The sequence below is a fragment of the Danio rerio genome, chromosome 23 (assembly GCF_052040795.2).
Source record: "Danio rerio strain M-AB ecotype USA chromosome 23, GRCz13ab, whole genome shotgun sequence".
NCBI classification, from domain to species: Eukaryota; Metazoa; Chordata; class Actinopteri; order Cypriniformes; family Danionidae; genus Danio; species Danio rerio.
In genome coordinates this window covers 35,081,512-35,108,963 of record NC_141043.1, presented here as the reverse complement: position 1 = coordinate 35,108,963, position 27,452 = coordinate 35,081,512, and the positions used below count along the sequence as shown (strand labels likewise).

The following is a 27,452-nucleotide window of genomic DNA, read 5'->3' as shown; positions in this document are numbered from 1 at the left end:
CTTACGTTTCACGCAACTAGACAAGGTCGACTGTGATTGGCCACTTTTCATGTCAGTCAAATCACGCTTCAGAATCAATTCTTAAACTTCGGAAACTGATTTTCAGCAGCTTATGACACAATGCACTAAAATAAACATTCTAAGCACAGCGTTGTGATCGTACGCTTCACAAAACAGCCAATGCTGATCACATCAATGTTATATTACGCATTAAAGGATTAAAAGTGTTAATTGTTTCTTTCATTATTCAGCGATTCCTCCGCGTACCACTAGGAGGAAGCCCGCGTACCACTAGTGGTACGCGTACCACAGTTTGAGAACCACTGATCTATTTAATAGGTAGAAGAACATATTAAATAGATACTAATTCTTATTTATTAGATACTAGTACTTATTTATTAGATACTAGTGCTTATTTTAATAGTGAACTATAGTAACAATTATGTTGTTTCTAGTAACAAATTAAAACACTTTCCATTGATTTTCTATTGGGATATGTCATTGTGATATCAACTATTCACTTTTGACTAGTATGTATTCCAGCTGGGACTAGTACATATTTTTATGAATTAGTCCTTATTAATTAGATACTAGTTAAGTATTAGATACTATTACTTATGTATTAGGTACTAGTACTTTTTCCATTAGATACTAGTAGTACTTTTTAAATAGATACTGGTACCAATTCATTAGATACCAGTAACTAATAAACAATTACTATTACTAATCAATAACTACCAGTATCTATTTATTAGACACTAGTATCTTTCAAGGGTGTAGAATAAGCATGGACGGAGGGGACATGATGCCACCAATATCCACAGATTAAAATTTCCCCACCAATAATTTAATCACCTCCAAAATAAAATAATGCTTTGTAGAATTTTTCCAGTCAGGCTAACTGTGCAAGACTCAGGTGAGACGTGGACACAAGCAGCTACATTTCAAAGAAAATTGTCAGGTCAAGTTTGTTACTAGCTCTCTATAATAGTAACCAATTAATGAAAGGCTTATTTTGATTTTGGTCTCCACGGCGATTATGAAAAAACAACAATCGAGATAAAATGGTGTCAAATTAGGTCACCATCAAAAACAAAAGCAAATCTATACGCCCTTAGTGTCTTTTATAACTATTACTAGTAACAATTCATATTTTACTAGTCAGTTCTGCTTTTTAACAGTCTTATGTTATGACTAGTCTAAATGGAAAAGCAGAGTTCAATTAAACATTTTACTAGTAACATTTCAAACAAGTACTAGTATCTAATAAATGTGTACTAGTATCTTTTAAATAAGTTGTAGTATCTATTTCATAAGTATCTGTTTAATAAGTACTAGTATTTAATTAATAAGAACTATATCTATTAAATAGACACTAGTATCTTATGAATAAGTACTAGTATTTAATAGGTAGTAAAATCTAATGAATGAGTACTAGTATCTAATAAAAAGAACTAGTGTTTACTGCGTAAGCACTAGTGTATTTTTAAAAAGCACGAGTAACTAAAGAATAGGCACTACTAGTAAAATGAATAAGCACTAGTACTTATTGGAAAAGATATTAGTATCTAAAAATAAGTAGTAACGTGACAGTAGATACTAGTACGAGTTATAGATTAAATGTCAAAACGGCTTGCCATAAGCTGTTTTATCATTCGATATGTAAACCGTATGGCATCAGTTTTCAAGCTAGCATCTTTTTTTTAGATACTAATATCTTTTTTTTTATACTTAATCAGTATATACAGTGCTCAGCATATTTGAGTACACACCACATCTCTAATTTCAATTCACATATTCTATATGAAGCTTTACAACATTATATTTGTGCATTAGTCAGTGCTGAAGCCAAATCTGGAGCTAATCTAACAAAAATAACTTGCGATAATGATTAGGGGAAAAAATTAAATTAAATTTTGAAAAATAGCAAAAATCAGGAGAAACAAAAAAATATAAATAATTTGGTTGAAATATTTTGCATGAATGTAAATGTTTTATGTTTCCATTACTAAAGATGTTCTGTGACTAAAATTTTATTTTAATATACATATCTGTTTGATAAATCTGTTTTGTTTAAATGCACCAATATATATTATCCATATTTACTGAGAAATAAATAAAAATATTCATTTTCAAAATGGGCTGTACTCTTATATGCTGAGCACTGTTTTTATCACATACTAGTTCCTATTAAAGAGCCCATATTATGGGTTTTTGAAAATTCCCCTCCATGTAGTGTGTAACACAGCTCTAAGTGAAGTGAAGTATCCAGCTAAGGCTTAAATCTGTAAGAATACAGTGTTTAAAACTGTTGATTCATCTATAAAAGAGTCGAATCATAGTGCTTCAAACGAGTCGCCTTGATACCGACTCATTAGGTGTTTCGCCATGACGTACGAACGAAACAAAGTTTTTCACGTGCACGCGCAAACCCGGGAGATTTCAAACCTGAGGCCCCGCCCTCTGACGCAGTAACCCAGACACACACACACACACACACACCCACAAACACACGCACACCCACAAACACACGCACACAAACATGCCGGTCGATTGAAGTCACACTGCAGATGGATATTATATTGAGTCTCTACCCAAAGATGAAACATCAGCATTATAACCAAGCAGTTGGAAACTTCTGGAAGCTACATGCTACAAAGAATACTTCATCTGAGTTTGTTAAAGGAAGGATCAGTAAAGAGTAACTGATGGACGTCAGGATGGGTTTCTTCCTACATTTATCAAGTGTAAGTACGTGCGGTTAAAGTTGTTTCCTCGTTTACTCTAGCTTGCAAATGTATTTAGTTGTGATTTGTTACTTGTAACCGCGTGTACTGTATCAGGTTAACTGGATATTTTATCTTATCGCGTGCAAAGTCACGTTAAAAACGCGACGCGTGCTGTTTGTTTATGGAGCTCCGTGCTAGAGTTCTGCTCCCGCGATTTATTCGGAAATGTATTCCCGCGCCGCAGAAATCTGGCGCGGGGAGAGAGAGAGAGAGAGAGCGAACGAACGAACGAACGAGCTTTGTGTACTTTGTGCTGTGTGTGTTTTTTTATACAGACAGCTTGGCTGTCTGGACTGTATACTGGGTGATATTTGGTTGTGTTCTCCGCTCTAGCGGGACCGGGCGCGGCGGGCAGAAAACGGAGCGGGTTCTCAGGCTAAAACCTGGCGGGTGCGGGCTGAAGCGGGAGCGTTGTCATCCGGAGGTGTGTGTGTGTTTTTGTGTGTGTGTGGTATGGCGAGTACACGACTGTCTCCTTCGTTCGGTTATCCGTGGCACTATCCACTCGCCATAGTGTGGCAGCTAAAGTCCACGCCTACACTATCGAGCGTGTATGAACTGTGATTACTTTTTAAATTGCTGATTAGCTATTGGCCATTTCCCTCTCTGACTGAAGGCAGTCGACCAATCGCGACAGACTGTCATCGGCCCAATCAGCGCAGATTAGCTTCGCGCTAAGGAGGGGTTTGGGAACAAATGAATCACTGGACGATTCATACAGGAGTCGCTGGGATAATTAGATAAAAATAAATGCAGATTATAAGACCATGAAAGTGTTTTTTGACCTTGCATGCATATTAGACTGTTGTTGGAGACCCTTACAACCAAGATATGACCTTATTTCATGTATAATATGGGCTCTTTAAATAATGGCAAATTAAATATTAAACACTAGTACACCTATTCATCAGTTAAAGAATACTAAGTACATATTAATTATCTTCAAGTCTTGCAGATCAAATCTTCAAGGAATTGCCCTAATAGATGAGCTAACCACATCTAGTTTCAGTACACCAACCACAAACCTCTGAAAGGAGTATTAAAAGCTTTGAGACACATCCCATTATATTTATAGTCATTTTGTTGAAAATGCTGCTTTGACATAATTGACACAGTTAAAACAATATAGAATAAAAAAAATGACCTGACTAGCCTAAAACTGTGGTTATACAAATGCTAATCAATGCAACAAAAACACAACAACATGGTTACACTTTATAGGGTCATGATTATGACATATTATTTAAACTCAAACAATTGTTTAGTTGGATTGTGTGTTATAAAATCTAAAGTTGATAAGACATAATTTTATTACACTCTTGTAAATATCATCTGGCACATTGAAGACGTCAGCATAGATTAGAAGTCATTTTGGTGGCTTGAGAAAGCCAACATACTGTTTTACTACACAAACTTAATATTCTTCTTCTTCTGAGAATAATTTTTATATGCATCTCCTACTAGACTGTTCATACTACAATTACCAAACTCACTCCAAACCTCCAAACTGGTCGGACTCAGGTGGCTATGTCTTTTCCAACTGATCCGACTTCCGAAAACTGACCTGGAAAATTCAGGAAAGTCCCATTGACTTAACATTGGACCAAACTTTGAGACCTCATAACTTTGCGCCAGACTGCCATACAGACTTGGGGTTACACTCATTTAACTCAGACTACTCATCTGCCAATCACTGATGACATTTCAACTTACTAGTCTTACCCTAGCAACCACTTACAGCACCCTAGCAACTATCCCATAGACGTACATTGTAAAAAAAAAAACTGCCATTGACTACATTGGACATACTAACAACACACCAAATGACACTAACAATATACTAATCCATACTAAAAACATACTAATACTAGCATCATGCTAATTCATACTAAATTCATAGAAACAACATGCCAAGTTAAACTAAAACCTTGCTAACAATATGCTTATGTATGCTAAAAAAACATGTGAAAACGTATATGCTAACGTATATGTACTTGTCTATGCCAGCTGTTTCAAACTTCTTAAAAACCACTTCAATTATTTAAACTTTAAAACTACTTCAAACTTTCAGACTAGGCTCTCTCAACCCATCATACAGTTTGTCTACGAACTTTTCTTTTCTAGTTCAGTTTATTCTTTCTTGTATTACAAACACACAGTGTGATGTTTTATTGCTACATTGCCATGGTTTGATAAATTAACTTAATAATAAACCAGTGGAATGAATTAAATGCTCCACAAACATCTAGAGGAGGCTAAGATGTATTAAGGTTTGTTTTTCTCCAATTTCTCTAAAAATAACATTGACATTATAATCTGAAAAACATCATTAGCATGATGTAATTTCAATTCCAGGGGAATTCTACTCATGTCTGCACAAGTACCTGTTTAGAATCCATTTTGTACACTTTATTTTCCTGTTTTTACATCCAAGAGTGGAAAAAATATGAATGAATGAAAGCATTGAGAAGGGAAACAATGTGTTTTTCCAATACTTTCTTATTCGTTTATTTCTGGAAGTCACATTATAAATTTAATGACACATGCAATTTGAATGAACATGCCACTGCTTATTTAACCACCTGTATTTACAGTCTGATCATCATCAGCAAATGAATATAAATGTTTCGTCACATTTCAAAACAGGATCTTCTGCATGAAATACTTTGTTGATACGAGCAAAAATTCATACTGAACTTCTTGTTTTTACTTCCTGTTCATGAACCAACAATTATTTCTCGTAAAATATGTCAGACCACCATTATTTTCCTGTCACATTTTGGATACGTGGTCTTCATTTACTGGCCATTTAAAATATGAATAATAAAATCTTAGGCATTATCAGATCAAAAAAAAGAAAAGTTGCTCCCTTTTATTTAGGACATTTTCCATTTTAGCCACATGCTCTCCCATACTGGCCACTTTATTAGGTACAACTGTCCAACTGCTCATTAACGCAAAGTTCTAATCAGTCAATCACATGGCACCAACTCAATGCATTTAGTCAGGAAACTGAAGATACAATTTGCAAAGGCTCGCCAAAATTGGACAATGGAAGATTGGAAAAATGTTGCTTGGCCGATTGAGTCTTGACTTCTGCTGTGACATTAGGATGGCAGGGTCAGATTTTGGCGTCTACAACATGAAGCATGGATCTATCCTGCCTTGTATTAATAGTTCAGCGTGGTGGTGGTGTAATAGTGTGGAGGATATTTTCTTGGCACACTTTAGGCCCAATAGTACCAATTGAGCATTGTGTCAACGCCTAAGCCTACCTATCTTCCGATGGCTACTTTCAGCAGTATAATGCACCATGTCATGCAGAGCAAATCATCTTAGACTGTTTTTTTGAACATGACAATGAGTTCACTGTACTCAAATGGTCCTCACAGTCACCAGATCACAATCCAACTGAGCACCTGTCGGATGTGGTGGAACGTGAGATTCGCATCATGGATGCACAGCAAACTAAACTGCAGCAACTGTGTGCTGCTATCACTTCAATATGGACTAAAATCTCAGGAATATTTCCGGTACCCTGTTGAATCTATGCCACAAAGGATTAAGGCAGTTCTGAAGCCAAAAGGGGGTCCAACCCTGTACTAGTAAGGTGTACCCAATAAAGTGGCCGGTGAGTGTTTATAGCTATACGTTTAATTTATGAATGCTTGAAACAATATACAAGATATATATGTATTGTATAAATAAATGGTTCTTGCACATTATAGATTTGTGTGGTTTACCAATGCAATTAAAATCAGCAGCCAGTCAAACTTCAGAGGTGAAAGGTGATTTGCAGTGCGGCACAGCAATACAAAGACATGACCTGTGTATTATAAGAGTTTGAACATACTCAGATTCCAAGTGAGGTCAAGGAACCTGAACTTCCAATCTTCTTGAACCTATTTGCTGCAGCGATAGCTATGTAGTTTTTCTGTATAGAAGGAGAGCAAGAGAGCATTTAGTACTTTAAAACTGAGGACACAATGATCTGCCACTTTCTAAACACAGTGTTTTACCTTCCACAATCGCCTGGCCATGTATTTCTTGAGGAGAACCTGTGACTTGAGCACGATGTTACTGCTTTTGGCTTTCTCAAAGATGTTGTTGAGCCATGGGTGTTTGAGACACTGTGTGGCACTCATACGACCACTAAAAAGATGATGAATTAAAAACAAACACCTATAATCTTTCGAATATACAAAAGTCATACAAAATACAGTTGTTGTTTTAACTTGAGTGCCACTATATAGTCACTGTATGCGAATATTGTGTTCAACTAAACACAATTATGTGATTTTGGAGTGGCCAAGCGTTAAAATATGATGATGATGAACTTGTATTTTCATTTTACGTTACCTTCTTTCTCTGATCAGTAGGTTGGAAACAAAGTCCCGCGCGTCAGCAGACACGTGCTCAAAAGCGTCCTCGTCGAAGTACCTACATACATCCAAAAGGGGGCGCTGCTTCATAACACATTTTTAGATTGAAAGTTTTTCACATTTTTCATGAACACAAAAGATTTCAGATTAGATATTTCTTTGGCAGCACATTTCTCTCAAAGATAAAAAATATATATATTATAGTTCTGACTTTTCATTTCACAGTTATGAGGGGTTGTTTTAACTTGCATTTCTCAAGTAACCTTAATCGTAACCTACCAGTTCCCCATGAGCACATTATTGAGGGTCTGGCCGTCATCATCACCCAGAAAAGGAGAGAGGCCACTTAAACTAGAACAGAAAAAGAATATATACAGTTGAAGTAAGAATTATTAAATCCCCTTTGATTTTTCTTTACATATATATATATATACATATATATATATATATATATATATATATATATATATATATATATATATATATATATATATATATATATATATATATATATGTATATATATATATATATATATATATATACACCCAGTGATGTTAGGAGTTGCATAGGAGTTTTCACAGTGTCTGATAATATTCGTCTAGAATAAAAAGGGTTTTACATTTTTTTTTAAAACCATTTCAAGGTCAATATTATTAGCCCCTTTAAGCTATATATTTATTTTTTTGATAGTCTACAGAACAAACCATCATTATACAATAATTCGCCCAATTACCCTATTCTGCCTAGTTAACCTAATTAACCTAGTTACGCCTTTAAATGTCAATTTAAGCTGTATAGAAGTGTCTTGAAAAATATATAGTAAAATATTATTTACTGTCATCATGGCAAAGATAAAATAAATCAGTTATCAGAGATGAGTTATTAAAACTACTATGTTTCGAAATGTGTTGAAAAAAAAACTTCTCTCCCTTAAACAGAAATTGAGGAAAAAATATAAACAAGGCGGCTAATAATTCAGGGGGGGGGCTAATAATTCTGGCTTCAACTGTATATATTAGAAATTCAACAGTTTAGCTGACATGAATCTAACAGTGTAGCCCAAGTTTCAGTTTTGGTGGCTACCCAAATACTCCATTACACTGGTAATGCTTTAATTAGACAACACAGATGACAGAGTGACCCTGGATGCTGTTTAACTGCCCTTGTTTGATGTTATTGGACTCACTCCCAGTTCTTTTACCACACGTTACCACTGTTGGCCAATGTTTTTAACTAATTTGTATGACGTCATTGATAAAAATAACTGTACTTATAATGGGGATTTACTTTTGTATTTATTTGCAGAAAGCGATGTTGAATTAAAATGCAGTTAATGTTTAAAAAGTGTTAATTCCAGTACAGAATATTTTCATTAAAATCCTGACTTTTCCCCCTCACAATTGACTTGTTCTCCTTCACAATTTTGACTTTATCTCACAATTCTTACTTTTTGCTCACAATTGTGAATTTGTATCTCACAAATATTTCTCTTTCTTACTTTTTTCCTCACAATTATTTTTTCTCAAAATTCTTACTTTTCCCCCTTCACAATTCTAACTTTGCAAGGAAAAAGGGTGAGATACAATTATGTATTTGCATCTCACAATTCTACCTCTTACAATTCTTTTACCTCTCACAATTCTGACTTTGTATCTCACAAACCTTTTTATTTGCATTCTATCTTAAAATTCTGACTTGTTTCATTAAAAATTTGACTCTTACAATCAGGGGTACTGCTCGCCGATATGGGCCTTATGACATTTGGTGGGCTTGGGTGGTGCGTTTTGAGGACAAAAGTGAAGAGTCTTACTTTTCTCCTCACAATTCTTACTTTTTCCCCTTTGTGAGATACAATTTCATAATCGTATCTCACATTTGTACTTTTTCTCACAATTCTTACTTTCCATTCTTAAAATTCTTACTTTTTCTCAAACAATGGTTCCCCCTCAAAATTAAGACTATTTTCCCCTACAGTTCTGACTTTTTCCCCTCACAATTTTTACCTCTCACATTGCTTACTTTTTTCCCCTTACAACTCTTACTTTCTCTTCACAATTCTTACCTCTTTCTCACAATTCTGACAATTTTCCTTACAATTCTTACCCCTTTACTCACAATCCTAACCCCTTTCTGACACAATTTTTACCTTTTTTACAATCCTTACCTTTTTCTCTCACAATACTTACATTTTCCCTCAATTTTTACCCTTTTCCTCACCATTATTACTCCCCCCCCCCCTTAATAATTACCTTTTTTTCACAATTCTTGCTTTTTTCCCTAAAATTCTTACCTCTTTCTGTCAATTCTTACACCCCCCATCCCCCCCCCCCCCACACACACACACACTACTCTGACTATATCTTCAGTTTTGACTTTCTATCTTCTATCTGAAATTCTGACTTTTCCCCATACCAATTCTGACTTTGTATATCGCAACTTTGACCATATATTGAAATTACAACACAGAACGATGCAACATGAATTTGGTGTGATTTACAGCATGTAAGTGACGACTCCCAAAGTCCACATATCCGTAGGGAAGGAGACAAAATCAAAGTTCACAACCTCTGGAGCTAAAAACTCAGGCGTTCCAAATGAAACTTTGAGCTTCTCTCGTGGTTTATATCTGAAGAGGGACAAAGAGAAAAGTTAGTCAAAGCATAAAAATAAGCCTCGGCTATAATATTTGACTCCCAAGGGATTAACACATGCAAAAATACACGCTTGTCACTGGAAAAGTATGTAAGGCAAATGTCAGGCCAGTTAAAATGGCTGATGACAACACTAATCTTTGTTCGAACACATAAACCTGCACGGGTAAGAACAATATCATGGTATAAATCCCACCTCCTGGCTAGTCCAAAGTCGATAATTTTCACCTGATGGCTAGAGCGATTAACAAGGAGGATGTTCTCTGGCTGAAAAAGAAAGTGATAAACTGTTGGATCATCACCGCGTTTTAAAGCTGTCAGACAAAAAACAACTCTATGCAAACCATATTAGAGGTTTAAAGGTTCCATGAAATTAAAATAATGTTTTTTAGACGTTAGTATCATTAGTATTGTTAGTTTTTAAGGATATCTATTAGGTAGTGTGCTCCAAAACATTGACAAAATTTGCGTTCAGAAGATATAACACTGATATAAGCATGTAAAGTTTGTAGTTTGACACGTCTGCCTAAATGGATAAACAGTTTTATTTAAGTCACCTCATAGTTTAGTTTCTAATCAAATCTTGACCAATCAAATGCTCTCTCTGACATGCCCCGCCCACTTCAAGACGCTTCTCATTTGCGTTTCATTTGATGCACTTGATTTCAATCACTTTCACTGGCAAAAGAATTGATAAAACCAAAAGGCTATTGGCTGTTTTTTTAAGGGGAGGGGCTACATTGAGTCCCACCCTCTTTTCATGTTGTGGTTGAGATTATGTCAAACATCGAATAAAAGTGCATATTTCAAGGCACTTCACAGGACCTTTAAGGGTGTCCGAAAGGATGACTAATATGTGAGAAATATTTGAAAAGAAGCTGCAATCTGACAATCAAAGTACAAAAGTACAAAATAAAATCTACAAAACAGATTACCTAAAAGTGTTTATATAAATCATCAAATCTTCTGTCCAATCAAATGCTCTCTACTTTCTACTATTTGTCCCACCCCCTTCAAGATGCTATTGCTATATTAGCTTGAGCTCAACCACTCTCCCACATGCAGAGTGGTGATAAAAAAATAAATGCTATTGGCTGTTTCTTAAAAAGGAGGAGGAGCTACGTCCCACCCTGTCTTCATGTTTTTGTTCAAATTAAGTCAAACGTCAAACAAAAATGCAACTCAAAGCGCTTCCTGAGAACTTTAATAGAATTTTTTTGCACACCAATAGTGCGTTAAAATTGCGATATATTGACCTCCGAATTGCACTTTGAAAACAAAAATGACCACCTTATTAAGGTGTTGTTCCAAACTGAAGTGCTCAAAACTGGTCACTATTATGGGCCCTCCAGAATAAAGGATTTTGAAGGGTACAGCCGATGGACACTTGATCTTTTGCATAAGGACTTTTTTTTGCAATTTGTTTAAAAATGTACTTAAAGAGCCCCTTTTGTGGGTTTTTGAAAATGGCCTTCTATGCAGTGTGTAACACAGCTCTAAGTGAAAGATAACATCCAGCTGAGGCCAAATCTGAAAGTGCACCGTTTAAAACGATTGACTCTTTAACGAAATAGTCAACTTGGAGTTGAATAAATTAATCGGGTTCGGATCTTTTGCTTGAGCGCATTAATATGGTACATCACCAAATATGTGCCGGATCCGATAAAACATTCAGGCACTAGCAGAGCGCGGGGGTTCACAGGACTAATCATGACACGAAGATGACAATCACTGACAGATGGAGACTTAGCTGCTGGAAATAAACGGTTAAAGTACATTTTCACAACAACACCACAGTATAGCCAACCTATGCTGTGTTTGTTCCTGTCATCCAGCTGGAACTGTTTGGATTAATACTGAATGTGTGTCATTGTTATTACTTGGGGTTCGTGTTACGAATAGAGGAATAACCTGTTTAACTGCATTGCTTTATTGCACTCCTGCATTGGGCTCTCGCATATTCTGTGCTACTTCATACCTATGGTGGGCCTTTCTCTCTGTCTCGCACTGAACCCAGTCGACCAAACACAACAGACTGGGTCATAAGACACAGCAGATTAGCCTCACGCAAAGGAGAGGCACAAATGTTTTGCTGAACGAATCATATGGGAATCTTTAGGATAATTAGGCAAAAATAAATGCATATTTTTAGACAATGAAAGTATTTTTTTGACCTTGCATGCATATCAGACTGTTGTGGGAGACCCCTAAAACCAATATATAACCTTTTATAATGCACAAAAAGGGCTCTTTAAAAGGACAATAACAGGAAAAAAAAGATTATACACAGCGAACGAAATGAAAAAAAATAGAAAAGCAGTAAGACAAATCCATTTTAGGTGCAAATCAAAACAAATTACTCAGAAAATAAATTTCGGCTTTAAATTATGTTTTCTTTTACATTTTATTATTTATTAATGTTTTTTAATGCATAAACATTGTGACTCATTTTTATCCTAAAATGAGTAAAGCGCAGCAAAGTTATATGATAGAATAACAACTGGAGTTTGACTGTATAAATAAGTGCGTTCCAAAGAGAAGCTTTTTTTGTCTCCTACACCCTTCATAGCTGTCACTTCAGAGGGTAAACCCTTTAAAGGGATTAGGGCATAGAAATGAGCCCTTATGAATGGAACATAGCGTAAATCAAGCCAAGTTTAATTTAGAAATTATACTCTTAACGGAAAAATATACATATTGGTTAATTTACAACAGCTGAAAATGTGCTGTTTAGTCAAGTATATGATCTTCTTTTAATGGAAAATTAAACGGTTGTTCCAAAAATCACTGAACAACAAATTTCAAGACAATAAACATAATGGCTGCCCTAAATTTGCCTTGAGGTCTATTTATGACTGACATTTCCCTTCAACGTTATTGTCTAAAACAGCATATACCATAACTGCTTACTCTATAATCCCAGACAATCTGCATGAGAACAGAAGTCTAAATCTGACCCTTCCTGCTTTGCCTGTTACCTTAAGGTCCAGATGAAGCACGTACATCTGATGCATGTACTGAACGCCCTCACAGATCTGCTTCACAAACACCATCGCATCCACCTCCGTCAGCGGACTGCTTTCATCCACAATCCTCTCGAACAGCTCGCCTCCCTCCACACTACAGAAAACAAGACTATCAATAGGTTCATACTCCATGTAACGCTTGTATAAAGGGTTGCTTCTACTCACTATTCCAGGATGAGCACGACTTGATTCTTGACCTCGAAGGCCTCATAAAGCTGGAGGATGTTGGGGTGGCTCAGCTGGTTCATGACCTGCATCTCATTCAGTGCCATGTCCTGGTAAAAACAAGAGAACAGTCATATCATGTCCTGATCAGAAACTCAAAATGGTCCTTTCTTACTTAAAAGGATATATTTGGTCTTTTGTAATGGCTGTATATAAGAATAATGGCCATCAAATTACTGAAATATCTCAATTTAAATTATTTTTTCTATGTGTGATTTGATTGGATGGAAATCAAAAGACTGATTATTCTACTCAGCCAATCACCATAGAAAAGAAAAAATAAGGTAGTGACTGCAGGTGGAGTAAAGGGGTCAATACAGCACTAAAAATGTACTGGATTGAAAGTAAAAATACACATTCGTAAAACTACATGGTAAAGCACAATGCCTAAGAAATATTACTCAGTTACAGTAATTTCAGTATTTGTAATTTGTTACTTTACACTAGGGCTGCACAATATGTTGTTTCAGCATTGATATCGCACTGTATAAATCTGCAATGGTCACATCACAGTATTAGCAAAAGTTGGGATCATAGTTGATCAGCACCGCTGTTCAGAATATGTAATTTGTGGGCATCACAGTTTAATCTTAAAAAACATGGATTTTTAAGACCTGTGACTGTGCAAGATTTTAGCGAACATAAACCAAGTTGTTATGAAACGTATATAATGCAAAATTAATTAGGTTTCATTATATAGACTACAAATACTACACACTATACAGTGTTATTTTATTTATCACTAATGCATTATTGCACAAGGGTCACACCCGTACTCTTTATGAGAAGTGCCATGGGATTTGTAATGACCACCTAGAGTCAGGACCTCGGTTTAACATCTCATCTGAAAGATGGCGCTCACTGACAGTACAGTGTCCCTTTCACTATACTGGGGAATGAGGACTCAGCAGCTGCTCAGCCCGGCTAAGCCTCAGTGAGTAATCGGTCTTGGGCTGAAGGGTGATATGGCTGTGCTAATCTAATAATTAATTACTTGTGACTCTGGATCACAAAACCCATTTTATTTTGGAGTCGTATTTTTAGGGAATAACCACAACTACACGATATGGGTAAAAAATATTGATATTTGTGTATAGTAAAAATCTTTACAATATTAAATAAAGATTATGCTCCATGAAGAACTGTAAATTGATTGTGTGAACTGAATTGTAAAGATCATGTAAATGTCCTACTGTACATTAATTACAATTATTTTATGGTCAGTTATACAATATGAAGTACATTTTTGGTTGGTTACATGCATTAAGCACTTCACTTAGTCCAATTTAAAAGTTTTTAACTCTCGGATGTTCTATCCTAAGTAAACATACTTCAATGAAAAGCTTTAGTCACACTGGGCTTTTCCTCCCATAGCCTTCCATTTATACCCACGCGAATGCATCAGACCGGAAACGCAGGGTCATGCGTCAAGTTTCGCAGGTTGAAGCTTGGTGAACTCTGACCTGCGAAATCGCATCACTTGACTGCGTGAGACCAATCGAGGATCAAAACATGACCTCTCTGGACAAAAATTTAAAGCATGGAGCAATCGCTCACTTTTCTTAAATGTCTAATCAGCTAGTTTAATCCCGCCCCTTTTCGCAGCGCTGCACGACAGAAAATCGCATGCTCAAACTCTAATGTGACCGCAGCTTTATTCATTCAGCTCAATGATATATTAATCTCCATTTAGGCCCAGTCCCAATTCTATTTTTGTACCCCTACCCCTTGTCCCTTGAAACAGAGTGTGAAGGGGAAGGGCTTCAAAATTTACCCCTAAGCAATGGGACACCACTACAACACCTGCACACGTCATCATATGCCGTCGTGAGCTCTTGCTTCATATGAGATCGATGATGGCGACTACTGTAGTTATTCCAGTTGCGTTATTTTTTTAGAATTTAACTTCAGGAAATCACTGTAATATAATGTGTATATAACGACATAATGAAGCAACAAGATTGTAACTGTACTGTGAATTTACACCGTGGCCATATTCATCAATGTAAATACACGAAAACAACATTAACATTATAGCAGACACTGAAAATGTCATTCTCAGCCACTAGACTTTTATTTATTTTTTATTTTTTTAGGGGTTTTCACCTTTTTGGATAGGTCAATGAAGATTCATAGACAGGAAAGTGTGGAGAGCAGAGATAGGGGAAGGATCGGCAAAGGACCTCGAGCTGGGAATCGAACTTGGGTTGCCGCGAGCACCTGGGTGCTATGTGTTGACTCAGTAACCACTAGGCTATCAGTGCCAACAGCCACTATACTTTTCTGATAGGGGACTCGAGTGTTATTGAGTGTCAGATGTGAAAGTATGTTGTGGGACTGCAGAAGTTATTAGGATGATTATAGATAGCGAAATTTAGTGGTTTTTATTTTAGCGTTTTTTTTTTTTTTTACATTGACAGTAAAACATAAACGTGGTTATGAATGTACTAAAACATATGATTGTTTGTTGTAAAAATACATAATAATAACAAAAAATACTAATTTGTGCATCGCCTGACTTCTGTGTGCAGACATGCTGCCGTTGTAGATGGTGTATTTTGGGAAATTTTCTTACCCCTTGGTTTTGAGTGTGGTCCTAAAAAATCTTTGTTTTGAGGGCTATCTAGCCCTTCCCCTTAGCCCTACGCCTTCAAAATAAAGAAAATTGGGACACTCCTACCAGTCACGTGAACGGTAAGAGCTAAGGGGTAGAATTGGGATCGGGCTTTAAACACTTTGGCTTTGTGATCCAGTGTCGCATACACATTATGGTCTTGTTAGAAGATGAAAAACAATATTTGCTTCACTTTTAAATGGCCATAATGTTTTAGCTTATCAAAACATCACTAATGAAACTAGTGTACTCACTCTTTCTTTGGAATTTCTTGTGTTGATGATTTTGGCAGCGAGCCTCATCCCCGTTCTAGTCTCCGTACATTTATGCACCTTACCAAAGCGGCCACTAACAAAACAGATTATTAAAAGTTAAAAGATGCTAAATAAGTCATCTGAACTGACAAACGACTTATCAAAAGCTTTCATTATCTCACCCTCCAAGCACTTCTCTGGTGTGGATACTGAAGGTGTCACAGGGCGGAGGGCTAGACTTCAGCGCCACAAACCGGTGCGCAAAAGGAGCAGGCTGAGGTGAAACATCATCTGGAAAGAACCATAAGGACAATCATCTTACAGTGGGAATGTCGGGTCAGAGATGTTAATGGTGGTGAAATCAGAGCTTTAATGCTTGTGGTGCTGAACTGGAGCGGGAACAGCTGCAGGAGAGTGGACAGGACAGTAATGTGCCAGGGACAAAGGATTAGCGTATTCTAGATGCTTCAGATTTCTAAGGTCAGGCTATACTGGAGACATTGCTGTCACCTTTTTAACCTTTGAAAACAAATTTACACAACAGCAATTTGTCAATGTGTGCTTGTCTATTCTCTTATCTAGAAATACTTGACTGACATCAATTGACAAGTATTCTTCTGGGTTTTCCCACTTTAAGCTAAATATCAAATTCCCTGACTAAAAAATCTGAAAATCTAATGAATGGAAAAACAAGCTGCTGTTGTGCTTGTATATCAATAATGTAATATTAAAATGATATGGTAAAATATTCAAATTTTAGTTAATATTAACAATTTTGGTCTAGCTTGAAAATCATTTTGCATGACTTTAATACACACTCTGAGAACAACAATTGATCATTTACCTCAGATTGTGTTTTAACACAAGTTTTGGCTTCAAATCGACCACTTCAAACAGTGCAATAGAGTAAAGGAGAAAATGTTTTTGATAAGTAGGAACTCAAATTTAAAGCGACAAAAAATAATAATAATTCCTTATATTTATATAGCGCTTTTCTAGACATTGGCGATTTACACGTTGTTTTGGGGCAGAATCTCCTCATCCTCCACCAGTGTGTAGCATCCACCTGCAGGACGTGACAGCAGCCGTATTGCGCCAGACCGCACACCACACACCAACAGATTGGTGGAGAAGAGTGATGAAGCCAATTATAATATGGGGATGGTAAGGAGGCCATGATGGACAGAGGCCAGTGGGCAAATTTGGCCAGGATGCCGGGATTAACCACTATTCTTTTTTTTGAAGGACATTCTGGCTTTTTTATTCAAGAGAGTCAGGAACTCAGTCAGGTTTGATGCCTCATCCAAAGGACGGCGCTCACTGAGAAGTATAGAGTCCCCATCCCAATACTGGGGCATTAGGACCCACATAGACCCCAGGTTGAACACCCCCTGCTGGTCACACTAATACCACTTCCAGCAGCAAACTAGCTTTCCCTTGTGGTCTCCCATATTCCTGATATTCCATGATTAGGAATAAATAAATAAATAAATAAATAAATAAAATTAAGTCGCAAAAGTCAAAATAGGAGTAAAATGTTTAATTCAGTGTATAAGACATATTTATACAAGTTAAACAGCATATCTTGACTTTTACTCTGCTTCGCCGAATTAACTCATTTCTGGGATTTTGGAAAACTATGTTGAAATAACCAGGAATAAAAGACAATTGACTTGCTTTACAAATAATTTTATGACATTATATATACTGTATATATATCTGTATATATCTGATCATATTTTTTCTTCTGGAAAAAGTCTTATTTGTTTTATTTCGGCTAGAATACAAGCAGTTATTAATTTTTTAAACACCATTTTAAGGACAAAATTATTAGCCCTTTTAAGCTATTTTTTTTCTAGAGTCTACAGAACAAATCATCGTTATACAATAACTTGCCTATTTATCCTAACCTGCCTAGTTAACCTAATTAACCTAGTTAAGCCTTTAAGTGTCACTTGAAGCTGTATAGAAGTGTCTTGAAAAATATCTGTCATTATGGCAAAGATAAAATAAATCAGTTATTAGAGATGGGTTATTAAAACTATTATGTTTAAAAATGTGTTAAACAAATCTTCTCTCCGTCAAACAGAAATTGGGGGAAAAAATAAACAGGGGGTATAATAATTCTGACTTCAACTGTATATGTATAGATATTAATACCTCAAGGGTAGAAATTAGTACCTAAAAAGTTCAAAAGGGTTCCTCTTAAAATTTGAAGGTAGTTACGAATATTTACTTTTGAGGTACCAATATGGACCCTTCAAGTACAAATGTGTACCACCACCCCAGTGACAGCTCGAATACTTTATTTCTCAGAGTGTATGTATATGTGTGTGTGTGTGTGTGTGTGTGTGTATATATATATAATTTATTTATGTATTTTTTTACTATTATTTATTTACTTATTTTCAGTGTCATTCCATGATATTCCAGTGGAAACCCTCATCCTTGAACCTAAATTAATTTTCAAAATAGAGAGATCTGTTTTTCTTACTTACCTATAACTTTAAAACAGAGTTTAGGAGGGTTGCAGCTCTTTGTCTGTGCTGAATTCTTGTCTGTAGCTGGACTTATTTTAATCTGTATTCCACCTGATGTTAGCTTTGCTGCTCCAACAGTTTCAGTTGCTCTTTTTTTACTAGTCAGTGTTGATGTTACAGTGTGGACCAAATCTGCCTTTAATCCAGGGACCTGTAATCTGTACAAGATAAACAGGCAAGGGTCTACATTAAGGTTTCAAATATTGTCATTAAGAAAGCACAAGTTGGAATAAGAGCCAAAATGATTCATTCAGTGTGTCAGACATATTTATGTAAATATAAACTAACATACTTTGACTTATTGACATTATTCTGCTATGCAGAATTATCTTATTCTTGTGATTGTTTTAGTACTTCTGATTAATTTGCCTATGTGGAAATGACTAGGAATAACAAACGAGGGTAAACGATCAAACTACTTGCTTTGCAAACTATTTTATGATAATACATAAAAATAGAATATTATAATAAGAAAATACAAGTTTGTAAAATTACAGCTAAAAATCTGTGGAAATATACAAGACTGAAACTAATAACCCAGCAGGCACACAACAGATGTTAACATTAAGTTAGATTTACGCCATGACGTGACCAAAATTTGCATGACAAAAATTCAATGACTAGCCAGCATCTAAGGACAACGTTATTTTGACGTCCAATAATGACTTCAAATGAAGTTGATATTTGGTTCATTTTAGGTTGTGTTGGAATATTACAAAAACCCAAACAAACATCATAAACCAACACCATATTGACATCAAATACTGACATTTATCTGTCAGGTATGGAAACCAAAATACAATGTCTGATAGACGGAAACGTCCACACAACGTCAAGTTGTAACATCTTTAGACGTTAATATTTGCTTAATTTTAGATTGGATATTGAACACTGACATCGACCTGACGACAACCCAATATTCATTTCTAAACAAAATGCAACGTCGCCACAACGTTTGGGTAACAACATCAATTTGACATGCCTGCTGGAAAGCTTCCATTGGCTGCATCCCCTCTTATGTAAAAGAAAAAGGTCGATACACAAAGCAAGATATAAATTAATAAGTCCAATTCATTACTTTGCTCAGAAAATAATGCAGTTAAACAGGAAATTAAAGCATTATAGTTAACTTTTGTTTCGGCCAATTATTTTTAAGCACACTTGTACTATTATTGCTTAAAATAAATGCTATTTAGTTTTTCTTTTAGTTTTTAATAGTGTGCATATGCAAAATGGATGTTTTGTATATGTACAAGTGACAGTTTCATTTTTTTATGGCAATAAACATCTCTTAAATGATAAACAATATAATTCAATAACATTTACCAGTGTGTTCTGCCAAGGTAAATAAATGGACAATAATTGGACCATTGCTGGTTTTACCTCTGTAAAGAATTGGGGCAGCTGTGCACTTGTCTGAGGGAGGACGCCTCTTTTGTTGCAGTGGTAACACTCAAACCCACTGTTTTAGGTGGTTTGTGGGTTGGAGGAAACAATGCTGCATCTTGTGGTGTTGTTGTTTTTGTTGTGGGCATATTTACTGGTGTTTGTTCAGAGCGCTGTGCAGCAACTGATGGTGGCAGACTTGTTTGTGGATTTTTATGGGATGGTTTGAAGTCTTTAGGCACTTCCGATACAGTGAGTTTGGGGGTATTGTTGTTTACTAATGGTGGCGCTGCAGGAGTGACGGTTGTCTTGGGTAAGATATGATTTGCTGGGGTTACATTCACAAATTCAGTGCACGTCTGTCCAGTTGTGTTGGGAATAATCACAGCTGCTGCTACAGGAACTTTAATATTTGGTGGCGGCACTTTCCTGATTTCTTGGGCTTCTGTTTTTTGGGAAGCAACAGCTGGAGTTCTGATCGGTATCAGGACATGATTGTGGGTTGGTGGCATGCTCTTATTTTCAATCTTATTCATTTTCTGTGTTGGCTCGGACCTTTGGGTTATGCTGGATGTGCCGTTTTCCCTTTTAATTGGCAATGTAGGTTCAACTTTCACCTCTGTTGAATCTTTCTTGGCTTGATAGTCCTCTCTTCTTGTTCCATTGTTCTCGTTGACCTCTAGTAAAATACCTGCACAACAAAGACGCGTTTACCACAAACCTGTGAGTGAAATATTGTGGATGAAAACCAGTCAAGCAGTAGGAACTAAAGTCAGTGTATTTACATTCCACACACAGATGTTTTTAAAATGTAAGATGATCAGTGTTAAAAGTCTAAAAAAAACTTTAGAAATTTGATGTCAGCATGCTGTTTGATGATGTCAACATGAACAACAGAGAGTGAAAATGCCACATTTGAGACCACAATTATATATATGTAGATATGGTATGTTGGGATATACAGTTCAGGTAAAACAATTAGCCCTCCAATGAAATGTATATTCTTTTGCAAATATTTCCCAAGTGCTGTTTAATAAATACAAGATTCTCAAAGCATTTAAATAATGTAAGTTTTGATAACACATTTCTTTGTATTTGCCATGATGACAGTATATACCAGGGGTGGCCAACCCTGTTCCTGGAGAGCCAGCTTCCTGCAGATTTCAGTTGCTACCCATATTAAACACACCTAAACCAATTAATTAGGACCTGAACACCACGTGATAATTACAGGCAGGTGTGTTTGACATGGGTTGCAACTGAAATCTGCAGGAAGGTGGCTCTCCAGGAACAGGGTTGGCCACCCCTGGTATATACTGTGTTAATAGTAATGTTGCAATATAGTGGTATTCAGATTTAAGTGCGAGTTAAATGCTTAACAAGGCAAGTTAGGTTAATTAGGCAAGTAATTGGACAACAGTGGTTTCTTCTATAGCCAATCGAAAATAAATATTTCCTAAGGGGGCTAATAATATTGATTAATACCTAATTTTTTTTCTTTTATTGTAAAATCATTAAAAATATTGCAGTCAAACAGAAAACATATATTACTTAACATTTATATAATAGGAAATACTGGGAAAATGTCTTGCTCTGTTCAAGGAGCACTTGGAAAAAAGGAGAGCTAATAATTTTGTGCCAACTAGAATGCAAAATAATGTTTTTACATGAAGAATCTTGAAATTGTGTAAAAATGTAAATCTCTGTTGGCGCCGATATTCCAGTGGTTTGTTCCCATCCTGGCTTGTAAACCTTTGCTAATCCCATCCCCCTCTGTCTCCCATTTCATTTCCTGTCTCATCAAATAAAAGCAAAAAATTGAATCTTAAAAACATAAAGCTTCAAACCCTTTCCTTTAAACCCTCGTATTGACTATTGATTCTACATTCAGGTGATTTGTGCATCTCCCTGTCACTCAGCAACTCTTAACATGCTAACAAATGTTTCATTCAGATTTATCAAAATTGACCATGACAATCCTGTGGCAAAACCATGCAATCATTCATTTAAAATAATAGACTATTGTAATTACCTTTCTCTGAGGGCTTATTAAAAGCATGGGGCATCGTTTTACGGTCTCTGTCCAAACAAATGTAGACTTCCTCCTGTCAATAAGAAACAGTTGACAAACATATGAAGTACATGATAAATGTTAAAGCTATGAAAAAAAGAGAATCACAATGCTACGCAATTCTAACATGACAGGTAAGGTTTGCTAGGTGTTCAATATTATAGATACACATCAAATCAAGCATAGTTTTGGTATTTGTAGTTAAACTGTGGGTATTTAATTTGTGATAAATGCACAGATGAAATGTGGTTACTACACACTTAATAATAATAATAATAATAATAATAATAATAAAGCCTTGCATAAGGAAAAAACATGTAAAAAAAAACTATATATATATATATATATATATATATATATATATATATATATATATATATATATATGGGAAAATGCCTACACACAATTCCTTCATAATGTCACAAAACAAATCAGTTAACCTAACTTGCAAAATTAAGTGGACTGAAAGTAAAACAATCAAGTTGTCCTAATAAAAATGTTTTCAACTTATTTTAAGGAGAAAAAGTATATTTCTCCCAGTTGAAAAATATTATTATATCTTGGGAATATTGAAAATGAAACTCAAAATGAAAATTCACACACCACATGGGACAAAAAATACAGAATTTTTTCCAACAATCTTCAGTATTTCTTGCTTTGTGTTCAACTGAAGGTAAAAAAATAATTAAAATAGGTATGGAAAAAGTGGAGAACGAGTAAAAGATGACACAATTTTAGTTTTTTTTGCTTGAACGATCCAATTAAAAAAAAAAAAGAACTGACTTCTGTGTGGAGTTTGCATGTTCTACCCATGATGGTGTGGGTTTACTTCTGGTGCTCCAGTTTCCCCCACAAGTCCAAAGACAGGTGAATTGAGTAAGTTAAATATATTAGATAATAATAAGAAAATGAATTAATAACAGACAATGTAGTCAGAAAATTCTTATTTGGTTTAAAAAAATAACCAAGCAGTAACCATATAGAGGGCGAGGCAGTGGCGCAGTAGGTAGTGCTGTCGCCTCACAGCAAGAAGGTCACTTGTTCGAACCTCGGCTCAGTTGGCGTTTCTGTGTGGAGTTTGCATGTTCTCCCTGCCTTCGCATGGGTTTCCTCCGGGTGCTCCGGTTTCCCCCACAGTCCAAAGACATGCGGTACAGGTGAATTGGGTAGACTAAATTGTCTGTAGTGTATGAGTGTGTGTGTGAATGTTTCCCAGAGATGGGTTGCTGCTGGAAGGGCACCCACTGCGTGGCGACCCTGGATTAATAAAGGGACAAAGCCGACAAGAAAATGAATGAATGATAACCATATAGAAACACGGAGGTAACCTTTAATGTTTGCTTGGCAGTTTATAACCACCTGGCATAATGCATTAAGTACCACTGTTGATTTATTCTATATAGACCATTATAATATATTCATTTATTTTTCATCGGCTTAGTCCCTTTATTCACCACAGCAGAATGAACCGCCGACTTATCCAGCATATGTTTTACTCAGCAGTAGCCTTCTCATTTACGGCTTCTAAACTCTGGAATAGCCTTCCTGATAATGTATGAGGCTCAGACACACTCTCTCAATTCAAAACTAGATTAAAGACCTATCTTTTTAGTAAAGCATACATTCAGTGCATCACTTAGAGGTATGATACAGGAATGTGCTCCACACAGGTTTCTGCATCTTGTTTATATACACTATGAACAGCAACTACGCTAATCATTCTCTTTATTCTCTATTTCCACCTGGGGATAGTCATCCCGAGGCCCTCAGACCATGCAGCGCCACTGATTCGATCCAAGACCAGCAACAAGATGATCCCAAGGTTTCCATATCCTGGACCAGGCCGTATCCTGGGCAGCTGCTGTTGTGGTGATGGAGGAGTGGACAGCATGAGACTAATTCCTGTAACGCTCCAGGGACAGAAGAGTCTCCGCTGAGGTCCAGCTTCCAGCCTCCGGCGCTTAAACAGCAGCTCTGCACAAGACGTTTGGCCAGTGGAGAAATGGTCGTGCCAAACTGAGCCTGGTTTCTCTCAAGGTTTTTTAATTTTTCACTTTCGCCAATTGGTGAAATTTTTTCTTCGCCGCTGTCGCCACTGGCTTGCATGTTTCGGGATCTGTAGAGCTGCGCATTAATGGATTTGCTCTTCGGTGTTTGAACTCTTGGTAGTGATTATTAAACCACACTGAACTGAGCTAAACTGAACCGAACTTAAACTTTGAAAAATGAACTACAGTTTGTTTATGATGATCTTTTATGTGAAGTAAAAGCGCTATACAAATAAAGGTGAATTGAATAACCCTACTAGCTGTAACCCACTACTAGGAAACACACACGGACTCGTACACTATGGCCAATTAACCTTATTCAATTCTCTCATACTATGTCTTTGGACTTTGGGAGAAAGCCTTCACCATGCAAACATGGAAACTCCACACAGAAATGCCAATTGCCCCAGCCCGGCCTCAAACCAGCAACCTTCTTGTGTGAGGTGACAGTGCTAACCATTGAGCCACCCACTATTATGACATGTCAACCACATATGGTGTTAATTTCCAAACTTTCATGTAAACTAATGTAACACAAATAGTGATATGTGGTTGAGTAGACTTTAGTAGAAGTCTCTCTGCATCAGATTTGTCGCTTCTCACAGCTTTAATGGACATAATAGCTGTTAAAGGGAATTCACTAAAGTTTGAAATATACTCATTCGCCCACCCTTCATTTGTTACAAACCTGTTTAACTCACTTTCTTCTGTTGAACAGAAAATGTGACATTTTGAAAAGTGTTGGAAACCTGTAACCATTTTCCTCCGTGGTATTAATTTTTCCTGCTATGATAGTTAACAGTTTCTAACATTCTCTAACTTGTGTTAATTCTGAAGATAATTTGTGCCTCTGTTATAGACATAAGAGTTAATGCAACAGTTTCTAAGCAATCTTGGCTCTTGTCCCGGTTTCCACTGACCGCAGAGCTTCGAACAGGCAGTGATTTCCGTCTCTGAAGAGCCACTAAAGGCACAGACACTCTCTCGCACTGTCTGTCCTCCAGACCTTTCATATTTGAGAGAAAAGAACAGCATTTGGACACTTGAGACACTTTCAAATCATCTGAATGCAACTTGAATAATTCTCTCCTTCGTACCGCGTGTCAGATCCTCCAGAGCTACTCTCATTTCCATCACTTTCCTCTCTAGAGAGTCCAGGAGTCTGGTCTGGGTGGACAGCTGACTGGTCAGCGTCTCCTGCAGGGCACGGTGCTGTACACATGTCCCACACATGGAGCAACTTCTGGACGAGCCCAAAAGGAGCTGCTCCACCTTCAGCCGCAGGTCATCCACCTTGGCCTCCAGGGTTGTTGGGTTGGATGCAGGCACGGGGCATTTCATAGAGCCCTTGAGAGACATGAAAGTAAGGTTGTGCTAGAGAAAAAGAGAAAAATGAGCATTATCGACCAAAAAAAAAAAAAAAAAAAAAAAAAAAAAAGGACTTTTTGCTACATCTAAGCCATTTATTAGAAATATAAGTTGGTTTGGAGAGTTGCAGGCTAAAATGTGCATACCAGTTGAGGATAATTTAAACAGAAATTGAGCATTCACAGACAATAAGTTATGTAGACCTTCGAGCTTAAAGTTGTTAATATAAATCAATTAAAATTAAGAAATGGAGTAAAGACTTAAAAGTACTTAAAATTTAAGTAAACATATGAGCTTTTAAAAAGGTAATAAACTAATATAATGGACTATAATAACCTATAGTTGAATTAAAAAAATTGAGAAAACATTTTATTTTATTATTTTATTTGTCCTGCATAGTTTAGCTCCAACTTTCTTCAACACATTTACCTGGAAGTTTTAGTATACCTATAAAGACCTTGATTAGATGGCTCAGATGTGTTTAATTGGGGTTGGAACTAAAATATTCAGGACATCAGCCCTCCAGGACCAAGTTTGGGCAGCCCTGAATTAGACATTAGCCTCTTTAGCTTTTAAAGAAACATTTATTATTTAACATGATTTGAATTATAACACTGAATTAGTTATTATAATAATACATCTAACATTATTTAAAATGGACTGTACTATGTATTTAAAATAGTTGAGTACAAATGGATTAAACTTAAGCTAAAAGGCAACCATGAACTTTTGTAGTAGTATTAGTTACACTTTCTAAATTTGTGTCCATAAATTTGATAAACGGAATATTTCACACAAAAATCCTGTAGACTTCGTCTAACCAGGATGAATCCAACAAGTGTTGTTATATCACAAGCGAACGCAATAGAAAAATACTAAGACAATACAGACTTTGAAATGGAAACATTCTCTTATCCCTTACTCATGAAAACAAGTGTGGCTTGAATTCAGTCATAAGATTAGAACAATAGGGTCAAATGAAAAAAAAAAAAATAATAATAATAAATATATATATATATATATATATATATATATAGAGAGAGAGAGAGAGAGAGAGAGAGAATAAAATATGAAAAACGTCATAAAAATGAAAAAAAAAAAAACAAATAATTAACAAATGATCAATACAACATGATAATTATATAAATGACTAATGATCATGTGATAAAAAAAAATAATCAATACAAATGAAAAAACACAAATGAATTGTTTTCTTGAAACAGCACATGTTTTACTACATTGATTCTCAGATTCTTATATTTGTCCCTAAAAAATAAACACTGGTAGCTGGCACTTATTTTTTTTCCTAGTATGGAAAGTGATGGCTACTAGCAACCAACATTCTTCAAAGTATCTTCTTTTTCAGAAAATGAGGTGAATATCCCTTTAGAAGTACATTTATCTTGTGCAGCACAAACAATAACTAGCATGACACTATTTTCATGTCTTTCTCTAAACTCCAAAAACATTTTAAAATAAATTTGACACCCACCTGTAAAGATGTTGGTCCACACGGAGAATGCCAGCATAAACGTACGCGTTTTGTCTGCTAAGGATTTTGGACACGTTGATCTCTGGTGTTTTGTGGAAGCTCAGTAGCAGTCTGTCAGATTCCTCTTTTATCTCTGGTCACCAGAAATAGGCAGCACACAGAAGGGGACTCGCAAACAGTAAACTGATAATAGAGGCATGCAGAACTGTCCCAGGGGTGGAGAGCGGGCACAAAGTCTTTCCAAGACAAAAGCGTAGAGACGGCAATGCGTGAGCCGAATGAATGCGAGACAGACACGTCCCTCTAGCATCATCCATGCAGTGCCTTTAGTCATGTAGCTTTATTAGAACAAAAGTTGAGCCCTTTTAAGATGAAAACTCCAGGTGACTTGAAGTTCCCAATTATATCTTTATACAGGCTTTTGCTTCACAGGTCCACATCTATAGCTTTACATGGATACAAAGGGAGCAAAACAGAAAAGCTTTTCCCCGCATGATTATACAGTGTGGGAAATAAGTATTCAAGTTTTTCTCAAAAAAAAAAAAAAAAACTTCTCAGGGTGCTATTAACAATTTTCACCAGATGCTGATAACCAAAGATACAGT

General features: G+C 36.1%; 1 protein-coding gene across 2 annotated transcripts; it reads right to left on the bottom strand.

Moving 5' to 3' along the window:
• Positions 1 to 5,270: 5,270 nt before the first annotated feature.
• On the bottom strand, positions 5,271 to 27,074 carry mylk2 (myosin light chain kinase 2). Of its 2 annotated transcripts, none has more exon segments than NM_001423712.1 (16): positions 5,271 to 6,723; positions 6,809 to 6,941; positions 7,149 to 7,229; positions 7,451 to 7,522; positions 9,670 to 9,798; positions 10,020 to 10,090; positions 12,802 to 12,943; positions 13,015 to 13,124; positions 15,943 to 16,036; positions 16,125 to 16,233; positions 18,441 to 18,640; positions 19,866 to 20,559; positions 21,901 to 21,973; positions 24,908 to 24,993; positions 25,085 to 25,361; positions 26,848 to 27,074. In NM_001423712.1, coding segments are annotated over 15 exon segments (2,337 nt in total). In that variant the 5' UTR covers positions 25,347 to 25,361; positions 26,848 to 27,074; the 3' UTR covers positions 5,271 to 6,642.
• Positions 27,075 to 27,452: the final 378 nt, after the last annotated feature.

Excerpts from the sequence above, each read along its gene's own strand:
- mylk2 (XM_087305830.2), bottom strand. The coding sequence starts at position 25,328 with ATGAAATGCCCCGTGCCTGCATCCAACCCAACAACCCTGGAGGCCAAG. Across the intron at positions 16,234-18,440 it reads ACTCTGTTTTAAAGTTATAG|ATGATGTTTCACCTCAGCCT; the intron begins GTAAGTAAGAAA and ends GGTTCTTTCCAG. Across the intron at positions 12,944-13,014 it reads GTCGTGCTCATCCTGGAATA|TGTGGAGGGAGGCGAGCTGT; the intron begins GTGAGTAGAAGC and ends TGTTTTCTGTAG.